This window comes from Phyllostomus discolor, chromosome 13, assembly GCF_004126475.2.
Source record: "Phyllostomus discolor isolate MPI-MPIP mPhyDis1 chromosome 13, mPhyDis1.pri.v3, whole genome shotgun sequence".
Classification (NCBI taxonomy): Eukaryota; Metazoa; Chordata; class Mammalia; order Chiroptera; family Phyllostomidae; genus Phyllostomus; species Phyllostomus discolor.
Genome location: NC_040915.2, coordinates 47,010,404 through 47,028,018, shown reverse-complemented (window position 1 = coordinate 47,028,018; position 17,615 = coordinate 47,010,404). Strand labels below are relative to the sequence as shown.

At 62.0% G+C, this 17,615-nt stretch overlaps 2 protein-coding genes across 2 annotated transcripts in view; one reads left to right on the top strand and one right to left on the bottom strand.

Annotated features, from left to right (window-relative positions):
- Nucleotides 1-1,337: 1,337 nt before the first annotated feature.
- Nucleotides 1,338-17,601, bottom strand: PLBD2 (phospholipase B domain containing 2). Its single transcript, XM_028527767.2, has 12 exons — nucleotides 17,252-17,601; nucleotides 13,714-13,807; nucleotides 11,726-11,884; nucleotides 10,400-10,500; nucleotides 9,964-10,178; nucleotides 7,602-7,699; nucleotides 5,149-5,309; nucleotides 4,412-4,507; nucleotides 4,092-4,163; nucleotides 3,326-3,478; nucleotides 2,633-2,795; nucleotides 1,338-2,441 (listed from the first exon to the last, which is right to left on the bottom strand). Exons 1-12 carry the CDS (start codon nucleotides 17,521-17,523, stop codon nucleotides 2,274-2,276), a joined length of 1,752 nt encoding a protein of 583 aa, XP_028383568.1. The 5' UTR covers nucleotides 17,524-17,601; the 3' UTR covers nucleotides 1,338-2,273.
- The window catches only part of SLC8B1 (solute carrier family 8 member B1), a 35,647-nt gene continuing 28,223 nt past the window's right edge, over nucleotides 10,192-17,615 (top strand). The window contains exon 1 of the mRNA XM_036013897.1: nucleotides 10,192-10,202. The gene's annotated coding sequence lies outside the window, so the exon portion shown is untranslated. The remainder of the gene's footprint in view (nucleotides 10,203-17,615) is intronic.

The following is a 17,615-nucleotide window of genomic DNA, read 5'->3' as shown; positions in this document are numbered from 1 at the left end:
CCAAGGTGTTCTGAGGGCAGCATGTAACACAGAGGCCGGGAGGGGACCCCCTCTCTCACCACCACCCGCAGCAGCCACTGGGCACTTCGCTGGATCCTGAGTTCAAAGTGAAGCCTGAGACCACTCCAACCTCTCAGGGCACCCCACGGTGAGCCAGGCTCGCAGAGCCCCTCACCCCAACAAAGGGCAGAAGCTGTGAGATTTTAGTGGGGGAGTGGAACACCACCCCAAGCCGCAGGGCCACCAGCCTGCCTACTGATCTCCACGGGCACCGTGAACTCCCAGGGGACGGGACATCAAGGACAGGCCGGCAGGGACGGGAAATAAACCATCAGCCCTGCGTGCGGCTCCATAGCTGCTCCCGGGGAGAGGGGAACCGCAGCGGCACCCAGTTCAGGAAAACCTGCTCCCAGCAGGGTGGCTTCCAGCTCCCCCTGTCCCGCCCGGATCAGGCATGGACCCCCCAGGAGAGGAGGTAGGCACCTCCAACCAGGAGCAGGGGGGCCGAGGCACTGTGGGCTGGGGCCCACGGGCGGGCTGGACCCTTGTCCGGCGGGCCGGGCGGAAGTCCCTGGTGCAGGCCGGCCGCTGCTCTGCTGCAGTGGAGGCTACGGCAAAGTCCTGGGGCACAGGCCCTGCAGCCTCCGCCCTGCCGTGGCTGGGTCAGCGGGAGCCCCCCTGGGCGACCGTCTGCACGTGCCCACAGTCTTCAGAATCACCCCGGCTGCCCGACTGTCCCCACCTCCCAGGAAGCAGAAGGGGCCCGAATGGTTCTGGGGAACGGACCAGAGTCGCCACTTCTACAGAACGGCCCTGGGGGATCCCCCACCCCTGCTGTGGCCCAAGGCTCCCCGCCTGGCTCTGCTCCCTCCAGACCACCCACCCACACCCACGCGCCTGCTGCGCTGCTCCTCTCGGGCTGACCACCTCTCCGACATAAACTCCCTAAGGACAGGGACGTGTCACGGACCTTTGGTCACAAGGTCTCCATGGGCCTCATCACAGGGGCCCGTCCACACTAAGTGACCGTTGACACCCACTGGTCCTCGCAGGCCCAGTGTGCGAGGCCCTGCGTAGCGGGTCACAGCCGCCACTGCATGCATCCTCACCGAGCCGCGCTCCCCCGCCCGGGGAGTGTTGCTCATACCATCACCCCATTTTACAGAGGAGGAGACCGGGGCTGAGGGGGGCTGGCTTCCATTGCTGGTAGGAGATGGTGACAGGATGCGCACCCAGGTCTCCGACCGCGGGCTCCGTGCTGTCTCCCGTGGGCACATGGGGCGAGACTTGTCTCCAGTGCGGGTTTTCGTGTATGAACAGACGGGGGCGGGGCTCTGTTTTGCGTTGACCTGTGCCCCGCAGTAGGACTTGGGAAGGTCTTGCGGTTAACAGGGTCCCGGGACAGCACCCAGAACAAAGTGGGAGCTCCATAAACATGGCTGGATGGGTGGATGGACAGGTGGACGGACAGAAGGAAGGGCAAGACGCATGGGAGGACGGTGCAGACCCCCATCTTGCGGGGAGAAAAGGCGCGGCCCCAGCCTCCCCCACTGCCCCGGGAAGACGCACAGCACAGAGGCCATGGCCTCGGCCTCCCCCGTTTAATGATGTCACAGCCTGCGACTGGGTGCCCCCAGCAGGGGAACTGAGGGCGCTGGCTGCCTGAAGCCGGGGCGAGCCCAGGCAGGGGAGGGGCGTGAGGCTGGGACTCGGGGCTGACCTGCCGCTCCTGTCTGCCCCGGAGCCAGCGAGGACACTCAGGCCCCCTCCAGCCACAGGTTGCCGGAACCTTTGGTTTTTGTTTGTTTTCCAGTTTCTGTCCTTGAGAAAGCTGTCCAGAGGGGCGACAGGGGGCCGCTTCCTAAAGGGGCGGAGGAGCTGGGACCGGAGGAGGAGACACCAACCACGGGTAGCGCCCAGGGCTCGGGGCTGCAACCCCACCAGCTCCAGAGCCGCCAGCAACAGGCCCAGAACAGGCCCCCCCAGCACCACCGGGGGCCCTGACCCTGATCCCTCAGGGGGCAGCCTGAGGATGGGGCCCCAGGGTGGGAAGCAGAGGGAGACAGAGGCGGCACTTGGGGAGAGAGGGAGTCAGTTCTGGGCCCCCTGGCCCCTGTGCCCCACCCAGGGGTGCCCGGACGACAGTGAGACCCAGGTCTCAGCTCTGCGCGCAGCAGGGGGCAAAGGCCACGGAGGGGACGAGCAGGAGGTCAAGGCGGCACAGCCCTGCCGCGGTCAGCAGGGGCGGAAGGCAGCCGGGCAGGGCCCGCGCCTCAGTCCCACCGGACCTCGACGGGCGAGAACTTCCAGAGGTCGGGCTGGCCCATGTGCAGCAGGCCGCTGAAGGGCGAGGTGCTCCACTGGAACGGGGGTACCTGGTCCCACGTGGGGCCGCTGGCTGCCACGAGGCGCAAGCCCTTGGCCAGGGCCCTGCTGGTCACCTGGGGGCGGAGCGGAGCGCCCAGTGTCAGCTCGGGCTGGGCTCCGCGCCGATCCAACCCCGGGGGCCCCCGGTGCCCACCCACAGCCCAATTCCACCCCCACTCCTGCCCCCCCCCTTGGCCTGGGCCCCAGCCTGGGGGATGGCCCGCCCACAGGCCCGGGCGGGGTGGGGGTGGGGGGCTGCCAGCACCTTGACGTCGATGCCGCCATGCAAGCGCTGCTGCAGAGCCTGGAAGGGGTAGGAGCCGTTGGCCGGGTTGAGGTCGGAGCGGGCGGAGATGGCGTTCTCCCCGTTGGGCTGGGGGCTGCAGGCTTTGCACAGAGACAGGGGGTCGTGCAGGAAGTCGTTGTACCTGGGTGCGGGAAGGGAGGGGTGGCCAGGGAGGGGCCTAACTCCACCTGACGCAGCCACCTGCCTCCAGTGAGCACGAGTCACCCCAGTGCTGGGCTCCGCCGCCCCTCCCCTCGTCATCCCGTCACCACTCCGACCTCCGCTCAGGTACCCCATGCACCCGATGCCCCTGGGCTCCTCCCGAGTCAGGCTGGAGACCCCGCCTTGTCCCCTCCGTAGCATTTCTGGGGGCTCAGGTGGCCCTAGCTACACACCGGCGTCCTCATGAGTGCCTGAGGCTTCTCCACGTCTCCACGGGGCAGGGGGACCCCCGGGGACCTCGGGGGACACACCGGGTGCTTGTGTGTCCAGCACCAAGCACAGTGCCCAGCACAGGGCGGTCACCCCGCAGCAGCTCGGTGTCCCCACCTGTCCCAGGACTCACGCTGAGCAGGGCCATCGCACACCGTCACCCTGCCGGTCCCCAGGCCGGTGGTGAGGGTTAAATGGGTGACAGTGGAGACCCCAGAGTGCTCGCTGCCCCCCACGCACCTCATCAGCTGGACCATGGAGGCCATGTCGTGCACCAGCGACTGGTTCCGCTGGAAGATCTGGGCCCGAGGGTTTCTGTCATAGGAGAACCAGTCCCCGTACTCAGCCACCAGGGCCTGCAGCCCGCTGGCGTTGAACACGGTCTCGAAGGACCTGCCGGGGATGAGGATGGTCACTCACGACTCCCACTGGCCTCACTGGCTGTGGCCAGGGAGCCAGAGGGGCAGTCACACCAGAAGACTAGCCCTAACAACCATCAGGAGAGCAATAAAAATGTCTTCTGTTAGTGCCGGGCGGTGGCTCAGTGGGGTGGCCGAGCTGGGGGTCTGGGGGTCCGAGAGACACGGCTTCGGACCCTGGCTGCATCACTGACCAGCTGTGGGACCTTGGGAAGGTTAGGCTCCCTCTCGGGGCCTCAGTGTCACTGTCTGTGAAATAGGAACAGGAGCTGTGGCTGGCCCGTTGCAAGGACCAAATGACATAACCCAGGTAAAGCGCGGTGAGCGGCAGGAGGGCTCGGAGGAGCGGCCCAGTTAAAGCAGAGCCAGCGGGGCAGCCACGGCAGGGTCGGCGCCTGAGATGGGCCACCCCATCACCCTGCAGACTGGGAAGTCACGTGAGTGCTGACCTAGGCCCCACGGCTGCACCACAGAACTGCCAGGGCCTTTCCGGCCCAGAAGCGGGTAGGGCGGGAATCACGTGGGACGGCCCCTCCCTCTCTGGCATGGAGAGCTGAGCGCCGGGTGGGGCAGGGAGGAACACCTACGGGATGTTGTAGCTGGCCCAGTAGGTCTTCCGGTAGAGCTCCGAGGTCTTGTCGGCCACCACCACCATGCCCCTGGGACCGAGAGAAGCAGGGCGGGAGTGGTGAGAAGAGGGGCTCGTGGGGGCCCCGCCCTGCTCAAGGACCCCCCTGGCTCCCCACTGCCTGGAGGTCAATCATGCCCTGAACCTTGAGCCCCAGTCAGGGCTGCCCTCCCTTCCAACCTCCCCTGCCTAAGATTTGCCTTCCTACGCCTCCCGGCCTTTGCCTCCGTGGTCCCCTCCGCCTGGAGCGCCCGGCCCCCCCTCTCCCAGGGGACTCACGGGATCTGCTCCAGGATGGTGAGCACCCTGCTCCCAGGGCTGGGCCCCCCGGGGACAAACGCTTTGTAGTCCACGATCATCCACTGGTTGTTGTACCTGCCGGGCCCAAGCAGGGAGGACTGAGCGGACCCCGGGGCCGCGGCCCCGGCCTCCCCCTGCCCCCAGCGCCCCACATAGCCAGGAACCACAGGGCATGGGTGGCCTGGGGGTGACTGGCCATCTGAGTGTCACCCTGGAGCCGCAGCCTCTGGGGGACTGCAGACCAGGGGTGCTCCAGCTGCTCTCTCAGCACACCGCCTGCTCCAGAGGACTCTATGGCTCCCCAGTACCTGCTGGAGCAAAGGTTGCTTCTGCCCCACATCCCGCCACCCTTGCTGTCCGGTTCCCGTGTCTCGGGTTCACAGGGCCCTGCTCCACCCACATGCGGCTCCTCGGACGGCCCTCCCCACTGTCCCCAGAGCTCTCGGGTCCCAAAGTCTCTTCCTGCCCCCCTGCTGGGGGCCTTCCCTGGGTGGGGAAGGCTGCAAGAGAGAGGCAAATGCTTTTGCTCCTCCAGCCTCAGTTTCCCCGTGTATCAACCAGGAGAGGTGGCTCTAATGAGAGTCCCCCATGGGGCTCTGCAGGGGGGTGCAGGGCAGTGGCTCTGGTGCTGCAGGAGGCCCCCCAGGGTCTGAGTGCTGGGGGGAGGTCGGTCCATTTCTTGGGTGGGGAGGCCACGGTGCCCGAAGACCACTCACGTGCCACTGTTGAACCTCCTGAAGACGTCCGCCCAGGTGTCCCCGTCCGCGGCCAGGCGGTTGGCCACGATGTTGCGCACCCACTCCATCACAGAGCCCCCGGGCGTCACGTACTTCCACAGCGCCGGGTTCCGGTTGCCGATGGTGGTCTCCAGTGTCACCTGTGGGGGAGCCGCGGGGACGCTGCCTGAGGGCCAGCTGACTTACAACCGGGCACGCTGCCACCAAGGGGTGGTGCTGCGTCAGCCGTAGCTCGTGGATTGACTGATAGCTTTAAAACCTCGCCTTCTGGTTCAGGGGTGCGTGCTCCCTGGTTCCCTGGATGAGCACTGTGGGGGTCCACACTCCTGGACCCGGCTCTGCCCTGGGGAAGAGCCCCCAAAGGGCCCAGGGCGCCGTGCCTATGCACTCACCGCCCCCAAGTCGGTCCACTCTTTCCCGGGAGAGACAGCGGCCCTCTCCTACCCCTTCCCTGCAGTTTCGCAGGGAACGTTGGGTGGCTGGACGCTGCTGGCCCAGCGGACTACCGTGATCTCCGAGAGCTCACAGCCCCCCGGGGAAAAACACAGCATGGTCACTAATGCCCCTTCCGGCTGCGAGGGAAACGGAGGACCGAGGAGGCTAAGAGACTCGCCAAAGGTCACGGCTGGTGAGTGGATGCGCCAAGATCAAGATCCGATCCCCCAACTTCCGGCTCCTAAATCGGTGCTTGTCCCCCACTACCACAGGCTACTAGCGTGCTTCTCCCTGTCTCACTCAACGCTGGAAAACAGCTAAGCGCAGGCAGTAGCCATCAACGAACGGGGTGTTTCAGAGAGGATCCCTGCACATCGAGTGGAGCAGCCACGCGCAGGCAGGACGAGCTTGGTGCCCTCCCCCCTCCCGAGGGCACTTAGCTTCCCCAGCCACCGGCCCAGTGAGACCAGCTCAGCCCCAGAGCCCCGGGGGCGGGGCAGGGCAGGGCAGGGCAGGGCGGGGCGGGGCGGGGCGGTGTTTCTCCCTCCTACGCAAGGGAGCTCTTCCCCCGCTGCGGGTGAGTGAGCCCTCGGAGGCGCTCAGTGAGTCTGCAGACGTGGGCGGGAAAACACGACATTTTAACTTCCGCTAACGTCAAGCGGCAGTTCAGCATCTCCTCCACCGTTAACGCGGGCGACACACCACGGGCCTCAGCGGCACCCGGCAGAGACCCTCGCCAGCAGAAGCCGCGGTCTCCCACCCCGTGACAGACGGGTGCGTGCGCGCAGGTCGGAACGTCAGTGGCGCTCATTCCTCGTCCCTTCTGAGCGTCCCTTCTGAGCGGGGCAGGCAGCGCCTGCCTCCCCGGCAGGTGGCTTTACGTGCCAGTAAAGCAGCGCAGGCGTGCCGAGTTCGCTTGAACAACATTTCGGCAAACGTGTTTCAGTATCCTGGGCCTCCTCTCTGATCCACGCACTGTGGTTTACACACTTAAAAACGTGCTTTCAGGGCGGGGCTCGTAGGTCCCCACACAGCCAGAGGGGTCTGTGCACACAACCAGGTAAGAACCCGGGTGGCAGGTAAATGTCCCACCTGGACACCTCCCAGGTAACTGGAGTCAACCATTTCGTTTGTTCCTCCCCTACTGTCCCCACCCGGGACGGTGGCAAGGGGGTCCCCCCCACCCACTGCCTGGCCCTCTCACGCCTTTCAATGCAAGGCGCCCCACCCTACCCCACGCTCCCCTCAGAGACTAGCAGGGAAGAACTCCCTTCCCCCACCCGGGAATCGGCTGTGTCTTCTGCTGGAGGGTTGTTAAAAGCCAGGTCTCCCCTCCTCCACAGTGTTGCCCTGGCGACCGCGGGCCGCTGCCTGGGCGAGGGGTGCCAGGGACAGATTTCTAAACGAGTTTGGACCCTGGCCAGAAAAACCGATAAAAACAACACATTGCAAATAACATTTATTCAGAAAAGCTGGCCAGGCTAGCAGGGTTATGTGGGGGGCAAGAGAGAAGGCGGTATTTCACAGCAAGGCCGTGGGGGGAGGGACAGCTTCCCCTAAATACTTAAGAACAAAACGAGGTCACTGAGGTCAAGGATGTTTCATAAGGACCTCAAGACGGGCAGTTTCTGAGGAGCTGTGTTACAATGCAGAGTCCCAGGCCGGCCGCAGGTCCTGGAGGCCCGGGTGGGGCCTGAGAACCTTCATTCGAGAAGCCCCACCCCATGCGTGGTATTGGATGGGTACTAGATTTACTGGGTGATCACTTTGTAGGGTATATAAATATCTAATCGCTGCATTGTCCGCCTGAAACTAATGTAACGGTGTATGTCAACTGTGACTAGTTTTTTAAAAAAACAAGCCCAGTGGTCCAAGTGGCATCACAGGAAAATGCGTCTCGGCCCAGGGGTGGCGGTGGGGGCCGCGCCCACGGGCCCGCCAGGGCTGCGGGGTGAGGAGCCACCCGGGGAGAACGGTGCCGTGGGAGGGGGACTCACCAGCCCGCTGCCCAGGACGTAGAAGTCATCGCAGGAGAAGATGGTGCCGGGGTAGGACGAGAACGCCAGCGCATTGCCAGGAGCCAGGGGAGAGTCCTCTGTAGGGGGACAGCATGCGGGGGGTGGGGGTGCTGCTCAGACAAGGCTTGGGGGTGCTGCTCATGTCATTTATCACCCACTAAAATGGCAAAAAATTCAAACGAACCGTAATACCCAGTGCTGGCAAACCTGCGGCGAAAGTCGACACCCTCAGAGACAGGCTGGCCCACCCTGTCCTGGAGGCAATTTGGTTGTCTTTACCCAGAGACCACAGCTTTAACTGTGCCCATCTTTTAACCTGGCCTTTCCACAAGGAAATATCTCTTGGGGCGGGGGTGGAGGTGAGGGGGTGGGGCCCGTGCCCACTGCAGCATTGTTCCAAACAGCAAGGCCCTGGAAATGGCCCCCATCCTCAACTGGGGACACGTTAAGTGGAACACGCAGCTGCAGCTGTTAAAATGTGTCTCCTCACCTGCGAGGCTGGAATGCATTTGTACATCACTGTGTCATACAAATAAAGGAAACCAAATGGGAAACGGAGGCACATTTTTTCAAAAGTCTAGAGAAAACACAACCAAGTGTTCAGGGAAATGATCTCTTGCAGGCTGTGGGGTGTTCGAGGGATTCTCATTGCGTGTGTATGTTTTGCTGTAGCTTCCAGTTTCCTGTCACAGACATGCATGGCGTAGGTGGGTTTTTTCCAGAGACCCTGAAATGTTCATGGGCACGCGGCAACGCGAATGCCGGAGCTGCGGCTGCAGGCAGCCACGGGGGTGGCTCCCGCAGACACCCCACTGGGCAGATGCAGACGGGCGCGTCCACAGCCGGGCGAACCTACTCTGCGCTCTCTGTAAGAAGCCGGGATGGGCAGCACGCTGGGCTGGCAACAACAGTGCCCGGCACGGGACGGGAGGGAAGCTTCTGGAGGCGGGGAACGCTCTGTTCCTCGCTCCGGGTGCCACACACAGGCGTGTGCTCACCGTGCACGAGTTCCAGCCACACCCTTAGGGTGTGCGCGCCTTCCGGTGCAAATGTCCGTTCGGAGGTTTGCTTAGATTTAAGTCAAGGGGCATTAGGCGGTCTCTAGACCACCACGGCAGGTGACATGCTTGTCCACGCCCCCTGCACCGAACTGCCAAGTTTCTGTACAGACAGGTCTGAGCCCGGGAACCGCTGACCACGGGAGTGACAGCTTTCGAATCGTGTCGGAGGCCGGCCGGGCGCCCCTCAAAGTGGCCGTGCCAACTCCTAGTCCCCCGAGCACTGACCGAGGGCATGCACTTCCCCGCCTTCTCGCCACCTCCTGGCAACAGCGGGTTTTTAAGTCTGGCCGAGAGGGAGGCACCACAGACATCTGGCAGGGGCTACCTCTGGGGTTCGGTCTGGGGTGGGGGTGGGGCACCGGGGGTAGTGGGCCTCAGCTGCCAAGCTTTGACCTCTGACGGGAAGGGTGCCCTCGTGCCTTCCTCCTGTGGTTTGCGAGACCGGCTCTGATTCTTCCCAGGCTTGCATCACACCACTGCAATGTGACTCTGCAGTTCCTCACGTCAGAGAGCGGGGTCTAGTCCCCCACCTCTCAACTCTGAGCGGCCACCTGACTTGCCCTGGGCATCAGGATGCTATGCCAGTTGTTTAGCTAGCCCTCGGGAGGCCTTCCAGGCTTCCCTGCCCAGGGGTCACAGGCACAGGCCTGAGCTAGCCTGCTGAGCAGGCCACGAAGCTCAGCTACCCCATCGTGCCGGCTGACAGCCAACCCCCGGGCCTAGGAATGAGGCCGTGCTGGGTCAGTCAGCTGCCCCAGCTGACCCCAGAAGCATCAGTGAGCCAGGTAGGATCAGCCAGGTCAGGTCTCGGACAACACAACCACCCAGCTGATCGGCAGACGTGTGACCAAAGCAAATGGCTGTTTTAAGCTTTTGTTGTTTTAAATGGGGGGGGGGTTGTTATGCAGCACTAGCTGACAGATACACCTTGTGAAATAAAAACCTAGAGAAAATTAACATGTTGAAAACAAGATAAGCCCTGGCTGGTGTGGCTCAGTAGATTGAGCCTCAGCCTACGAACCGAAAGGTCACTGGTTCTATTCAAGTTCAGGGCATGTGCCTGGGTTGCAGGCCAGGTCACCTGCTGGGGGCGTATGAGACGCAACGAGTTGATATTTCTCTCCCTCTGTTTCTCCCTCGCCTCTCTCTAAAAATAATAAATAAAATTTTTTTAAAAAACAGTAAGATGAGCTGTTAGAATGCTCCTACAGTGACCGTGGTGTGTCCCCACCCCGTGTGCCCACAGCCGCTCACACGCAGATGCACCCACGTCCACCCACCTTGGGGGCCTTCCCGGAACTGGAACTGGTACTTCTTGATGACGCGCAGCATGTTCTGGTAGGAGTTCCAGGTGTTGTGGGCGACCAGGAGGTCGCTGTGGCCGGGCAGCAGCTTGATGAGGGCGGAGCAGGATCCAGAGCCCAGCACGTGCCTGGCCTTGGTCTTGTTCAGGGCCAGCTCCAGGTCTTCCAGGTCCCCGGAGAGCTGCAGCAGGCTGCAGAGGCCAGGGCGCCACAGGGTCAGCACCCTGCTCCAGGGCTGTCGTGGACCCACCCACTGTGCAGAGGGCGACGCTCGGCCTCTGGAGGCGCCGGGCAGTCGGTCTGAGACCACGTAGCCGGGAAGTGGCAGGGCCAGCCCTGGGGTGCGGGTCTGTGTGACTCTGAAGTGTGTGGCCCTCTCCCGTACCCTGTCCGCTCTGGGGGTGGCACTTACAGGAACCCCAAGGGTTTGATGGTGAACTTCCCAGTTGGAAAGGCCACGCTGCCTTCGTAGCTGTCCTCAAGGCCTTTCAGCTGCAGCAGGGTCAGCCGCACCTGGGGAGGGGGCGGAGGGCGGAGGGAGGGTGAGGCCTCTCCCCCAGGCTCGCACCTTCTCCTGCGGGGGCGAGGGCCCGGCCTGGGGGTCCAGATGGAGCAGGCCCAGGTCACCCTCCAGGCTCCCGCCAGCCCTGGCACCGCCTTACCACCCCCTACTCATCCACGGCAAGCAGCTTCCTGCCTTCGGCTGATTAACTGTATGCCCCTGCCCTGTGCCGGCTCCCAAGTCACACCCACTTAAGAGTCTAGCTCAGAGCCACCTCCTCCAGGAAGCCTCCCAGGCCATTCTGCGCTTAGCTACTGGCTGCACTGCTGTGTCAGGGCACCCGTCTCATGTGGCTGACTCCTCCCCATGGTGACTGTCATATTTCTGTAACCATGGAGCAGCATCGCTGCATCCCCACGGGGCCTCGGCCGGGTCTCCACCAGGCCCTTAATAAGCATCTGCAAGATGGGTGGCGTGTGCCTGAGTGGATAGATGGGTGAACAGATGGGTGAACGGGTAAGTGGGTGAGGGTATGAGCAGGTGGGTGGGTGGACAGTGAGAAACTCTACTTAGCGACAGGTGCGCACCTGGCCCAGGTGGGGTGGAGGTGCCCACAGGCGCAGACAGCCACTTTCTAGAGTGGCTGCCGGCGGTGTGTCCTTCACAGTTAGACCCTCACGGTGTTCCACGGAATCCACACATGAGTGGCTTTGCTGCCGGCCCGGCCAGGGGCCCAAAGGCAGGGCATCCTCCCTGGGTCTCCCCGCTCGTCGGCAGCTCCTTCGAGCAAAGGAGAACGAAACTCCCGGGTGTTCTAGCTCTCCCCTTTCCCTTTCTTTTTTTTGACTGTTTTCTGATGTGATCAACGACCAAGGCCCCTCCCTCCTGCGCAAATAAAACAGCGTGCTGACAGTGAACTACAGGGATCCTTTGACCGTACGGGGCAGAATGGGCTGGGGAGACAGGCAGGCTAGGATGGGCAGCCGGAGTTCCACCCGGCGGGCGGGTGGATGGATGGATGGAAGGGAGGAAGGACAGGTGCAGATTGAACAGACGGATGAACGGCAGGTCAGCTGGGAGGGATGGAGACAGCGATGGACCCATCAAAGGGCTGGCCACGACGGGCGGGGGACAGAGGAGTCACTGGCTGGAAGAGCAGCAGCCCCCGTGGTAGCACATCCCCAGAGTGGACCCAACCCTCCACCCCGCCCCACCGAGCATGGCAGCCACACCCACCTGGTGCCAGTAGGCGGAGTCCTCGTTCAGCTCCATCTCCCTCTGCATCCACTCCAGGTTGGCCTCCAGGAAGCTCTTGAGCTTCTCGCAGTAGCCGACTTCATACTCGAAGGGGCCACAATAATTCACCACCGTGTTCATCCAGTGCATATAGATGAGCTGGGGAGTGGGCAGACCCGGCGAGGTGGGCGGGGCGGGCAAGGGCAGGGCAGCTGGGCTGGGCCGCTCTCTTCCCTGAGGCCCCACACGCTCCCCACTCGCGCTAAGAGTCCTCACCCCCACCCAGGCCTCCAAGAGCTGGGCGTCCTGATGAGGCTGCCTCTGCACCTTTGCCCCCCCCGATTCCTCTCCCTGAAGGCTTTTCTTGCCCACCCAGCTCTCACCCCAACAGGGCCTGCCACCTCTGGACATCACCCTCCTCTGAAAGCCGTTAGCGTTCGCGGTCTGCCCCAGATGACGCCTCCTCTGTTACTGGGGTCCCCCGATCTATCTAAGTGTCCACTAAGTCAGTCAACGCGGCACAGGCCTGGCCCGGGGTCTGGCCACCTCCGCAGCCATCGAGGCGCCCCAAACGGCCACCGGGGTTTGGAATGAGGAGTGTGGCTTCTATGCAAGGCTGTCACACTGCACGCTGTCCTCCGTGACACGCTCTCTCTCTCTCTCTCTCGCCACCATGCATCTCAGGCTCACCCACGGTGTTCATTCACTTTCAGCCTCTGGCACGCCGCACTGAGCGGCCGCACGGTCTCTGGGGACCTGTCCCCCGGCTGGTGGCACCTGGCTGCTCCCACCTCAGGGTGACTTCGAGCACCTCCTGCACACCCTCAGGTCACCACTAGGGACTGGGGCATGTGTGTGAATGACGCTACAAGCTGATGCCAAGTTGTTTTCCAGAGTGGGTGCCATCCAGCGTGGGCGCCGGATGGCCCCACCTACATCTGACCCCGTCCGACTTCTGAGATGTGTGGTGCTCACTCTCATGAAGTTCCAGGTCAAGCACAGCAAAATAATACGTCGTCTAAGGATTCATCGCATGCTGTGGAGCCAGCTTAACCGAAGGCAGGGAGTGGACATGACTCAAACGTCCACCCACTGATGAATGCGTGAATGAATGAATGAATGAATGAATGAAACAGCACGCCTTTGCCCTGGACCACTGTCCGGCCATGGAATGAGGCGCCGACACCTGCTACAAGACGGATGAGCCCTGAACACGTGACACTCGGCGAACAAAGCCAGCCACAAAGGACCAGATATTGTAGGATTCCATCCCTTTAAGGTGACAAGAGTGTTCTGGAATTAAAGAGTGGTGACAGCGGCACAACCTTATAAAGATGTTTTAAAAGCCGCTGACCTGGACACTTTAAAATAGCGAGTTTAAAGACACATGAATTGTATCTCAACGTCGATGACTGGCGGACTGAATGGGAACGGAGCCCCCACACTTAGGGCGGGGGGTTGTGCTTCTGGCGGAAAGGGAAGCAGAGGGGTGGGCTTGGGAGGAGGGCTTCAATAATATCAGTAACATTCTAGGTTTCTATTTGGGTGCTCACTTTAATATTGTGCTTTGTGCCCTGGCTGGAGTAGCTCAGTGGATTGAGCTCGGGCTGCGAACCAAAGCATCGCAGGTTCAATTCCCAGTCAGGGCACATGCCTGGGTTGCAGGCCACAGCCCCCAGCAACTGCACATTGATGTTTCTATCTCTCTTTCTCCCTCCCTTCCCTCTCTAAAAATAAATAAATAAAATCTTTAAAAAATATATTGTGCTTTGTAACTTGGAATAGGTGATGGTCTTTCTATGTGCATGAAATAGTGCCTCATGTGAGGCGAGCATGTGAGCCTTTCTCCCCAGATAGATGAAGGGCAGGGGGTGGGGGCGGGCAGCCCGCTCTGCGCATAGCTCAGCACTCTCCAGAGCTCCCTGGGGAGCACATTGGGTGGGGTGGGTGAGGGTGACGGGAGCCCCACTGTCCCCATCTGGGCTTACCTCCTCAGACACGGCAGCCTCCACCACCCCTGCCGCGTAGGCCTGCAGGCTGTCATTGTAGCGGCCATCCGTGTGCAGCTCCAGGAAGGCCCACCTGGAGAGGGAGGAGAGGGGACGCTCGGTCAGCCCGGGGACAGGTGCAGAGCCGGTGCTCAGCTCGGCACACAGCCGTGTCCAAGGTCCAACCGTCATAAACCACAGTGGCAAACTGCCTTCCACGGGAGGGCTGCCCATCCGTCTCTGTGCACGTGTCAGGCTGAGCCCCTCGAAGAGGAAATGCTGGGTCAGAGGAACGTGCATTTTTCACTGTAATGGCCACTGACAAGCACCCGCCCCCCAAAAGCTGTGCTAACCTTCCCCCACCCCACAGTAGTGCCAGCTCACATCTCTTGAGGACTGCTGCCGTGCCAGGTGCTGTGCTAGCCACTCACACACCTGTTAACGCTTGAATCCTTGTGACAGCCCTACGGGGTTGCACCGTCATGCACTCGTTGTACAGACAGGAGGAGATTAAAGCGCAGAGCCACGTAACTGCTGTGGTAGAAGGCGCTGCTGCCCGCTCTGCCCACGTGTATCCATGCTCTTTGCTGGGCCACTCTGCAGTCAGTCCTCACCACGAGTAACCAAGCGTCCTTCTCCGCCCCCTTACTTTGGGCTCGGTCGTGCCACCTGACTTTGGCCACATGGAGTCAGGGTCGTGGGTCGAAGTGATCGTGCCAGTTATAACTCTGGCCTTGCAGAGGAGACCTGCGCTTCCATCGGACCTCTTGTGCCTCTGCTGTTGCCACGCAAAGACCACGCCCTGGCCAGCCCACGGGACCCCGGAAGGTGAGAGACACACGGAGCTGACCGGGTCTGCAGACCTACAGCACAAAGCAGAGTTGCCCCCACTGCCCCCTAGGGGTAAACATGAGGGTAGACAGTTGCCATTTTAAGCCACCAGGTTTGGGGGGTGGTTTGTTACACAGCGCAGTTGCCCAGTACTAGCTGATACACCTGCCCAAGGTCAAGGAGCTAGCAAAGGGCAGAGCCAGGATGCGATTCTAGGCAGGCCAGTCCCCGCTCCTCCTGGGAAGTCGCACCTCTCGCACTCCCACGTGCCTGCGGGCCACTGGAAGTCCTCGTGAGGAAGCCAGTTCTGACCAGGACGTCTGGGGTAAAGCCCCAGATTGTGTATTTCTACCTGCCAGTCGCAGAGCCCCACCACCAGGGTACGTGCTGCCTTTCCGCAATGTGCGAACGCCGGTCTGCCCACTTCCTTGGCTTAAAATGATTCCTGTCGACCATTTCCGTCTTTGCTAAGGTGACAGTTACAAAACCCAATCATGTTGTTCAATTATAGTCCCATAACTAGTTGTGACATGTATTGTCTTGTTTTCATCGGTCATGTATAGTTCTTTGGTTCGGCCCTCTGTCCTTTCTAGGTGAGGAGAAGAGGCAGGTGCCTGGCCCCACCCTTCGCACACTGACAAAGTCACCCCCAGGCCAGCAGCTCTGCTGCCGGGGGCCCCGCCTACCCAGAAGTCCCTCTTTCACCTCGCTGCTGAGTTCTCTGGAGGGTGCCTTCGAGGGCCTCAGTGTCCCTGATATAAAACGGGGCTTCCGACGTGGTTCCCCCCACACCACAGCCCCAAGTGCTGGCAGACTCCTGGGGAAAGGGCATGTGAGTCTGAGAGGAGGCAATGAGAGACCGGACAGAGAAGATGCTGGAGTGGCGGAGTGAGAGCGAGAAGGTGGGAGAGACCTGGGCTCACACCGCAGGCCTCAGTTTCCCCATCTGCAAACGGGGCAGAGGAGACCTGCTCCTGCCTCTTTCACTCCTTCCTTCAGCAAATAAACAAAGGTGCTTTCTGTGATCCCACTGACCTTCCCAAGAAGCTGCACCCTCAGGCTCAGGAGAAACAGGCTCAGAGGGGTGCAGTGACCTGCCCACGGTCACGGAGAGGTGGAGCTGGGCCTGCAAGAGCCTCTCCTGGGCACAATCAAGGAAGCCCTCGCCCCACTTCTGTTTTCCAAAGTAGCGCAGGCCTGGGGCCACAGTCCCCTCCCCGGCTGGGCCTCCCCTCTGAGCTTCCTCCTGTACCAGGCATCCGGGCAGAGCCATGTCATGCCCTCTTGGCTCAGATAAGCAGGGCCAAAGAGGTGTGTGAGTCAGCAGAGAACGGGTCACCAGATATGAGTGTCACGGAGCCACAGGGCTCTGGTTCCCTCCATCGGTGCCAGCCAACCCTGTGGCCTCCTCTCCCTGGGAGCCTTCCCAAATTAGCTCCACCCAGCTCCTGTGTCTGCAGCAAACCCATCCCCCCCAATTTCCCTTCTCTCTGATACCCTCCCAAGTGCCACAAGGTACCAGAATGAGGATGACCCAGGCCTCCTGAACACCTGCAGGAATTAACGCATGCCAGCAAACTGGAGGCGGGGCCGGTGGCCATGCCTGCAGGCCACGTAGTTTAAGCACAGGGATAAGCACAGGGATAAGCCCAGGATGGGACGGGACGCTGAGTTCCCAGAGACCCCCAGCAAAGCCCAGATCCAGCACCTGGGCCCCGCTGACAAGGTTAGAGGCCACTTCCATACTCCCACTGACTCAGGATGCCCCCCTCTGGAACTGTCTCCCCCACCGAATGGGGAACCCCCACCTGCTCAGTCCTGTGTCCCCAAGGCCAAGTAAACCAGGTGAGTGAGTGAATGAATGAATGAATGAATGGGCCCTGGCCCTAGCACAAGGCCTGAGAGGGGTACCACCCAACCTCCCAGACAGAGCACATCCTCAAAATCTGGGCCACAGGAAGGGAACTAGGAGTGAGTCCAGACAGGTGGAGGAGTTAGATGAGAATCACGCAACAGAACGACAGTCCCAGCGAGAAGGACGGTGACCCTGACTGCCAAGGACGGAGCCCTGGGCTCCATACCACGCATCTGGGGACCAGGAGAGAAGGGAGGGAGGAGTGACCCCAGGCAGTGACTTTCTCGGGGGTCTCTGTGAAGTTAGGAACCCTCTGTTTTCTGACTGGCCTGTAACCCAGGCTCAATCCTGCTGCCCTGCTTCTGGGACGGAAGCAACGGACTAGTACTAACCCTTGCTTCATGGGGCAAAATACAACCAAGAAAGTTTTTCCCGAGAGTTCACAGCCCCACAGGCCCCGGGGGTGGGGAAGTGAGGAATAGGGCAGGAGGACCGGCCTTGGCGGGAACAGAAGTCACTGCATCACCCACCGACCACAGACCCGACCCGGAGAGGGGTACCGGAGTGGGGTACCACGGCCCTGATGACAAGGAACCGGTTTCCAGGGAGACAGACTCACTGTCGCACCAGGCTAAAAGGAACGGGTCCCCCTATGAGTTGAGGGACGCTGCATCAGCTCCCACCCTACCAAGGACCCGGTCCAGATGGCGGTGCTGCATCCTCGGACGCGGGAAACTGACCCCCAGGAAGACAAGGGCACTGTCACCGGCAAGAGGTTTGTCCAAGGGTCAGGTGAGGACAGGCGCCCACGCCACCCCGACTGGTGCTGCTGGGAATCAGGTCAAGCCTTACCCGGTGTCGCGAATGGCGTTGGTGAGATTGGCCCAGGCCACGGCGTCCGGGTGGCGGCCATCCACCAGCCGCAGCTGGCCCGTCCCGGCGTCCAAGAGCACCGAGCGGCTGCGGGAGGCGGGTGGGTCCGGCCCGCCAGGCCCCCAGGAGGCCTTCGGGGTCGGGACTGCGCCCGTCAAGCCGCTCAGGAACAGTCCGACCAGCAGGGCCAGCGCCCGCGTCAGAGCCAGGGCCAGGCGGGCGCCGGGGGTGACGCACCTCGAGGCCACCATCTCTGCGTGGAGCCGGGCACCGCAGCCCGGCAGACGTGACTGCACTCCGCCGCACGGGGCGGGGAGAGCCGAGGCCGCGGGGAGAGGCGGGG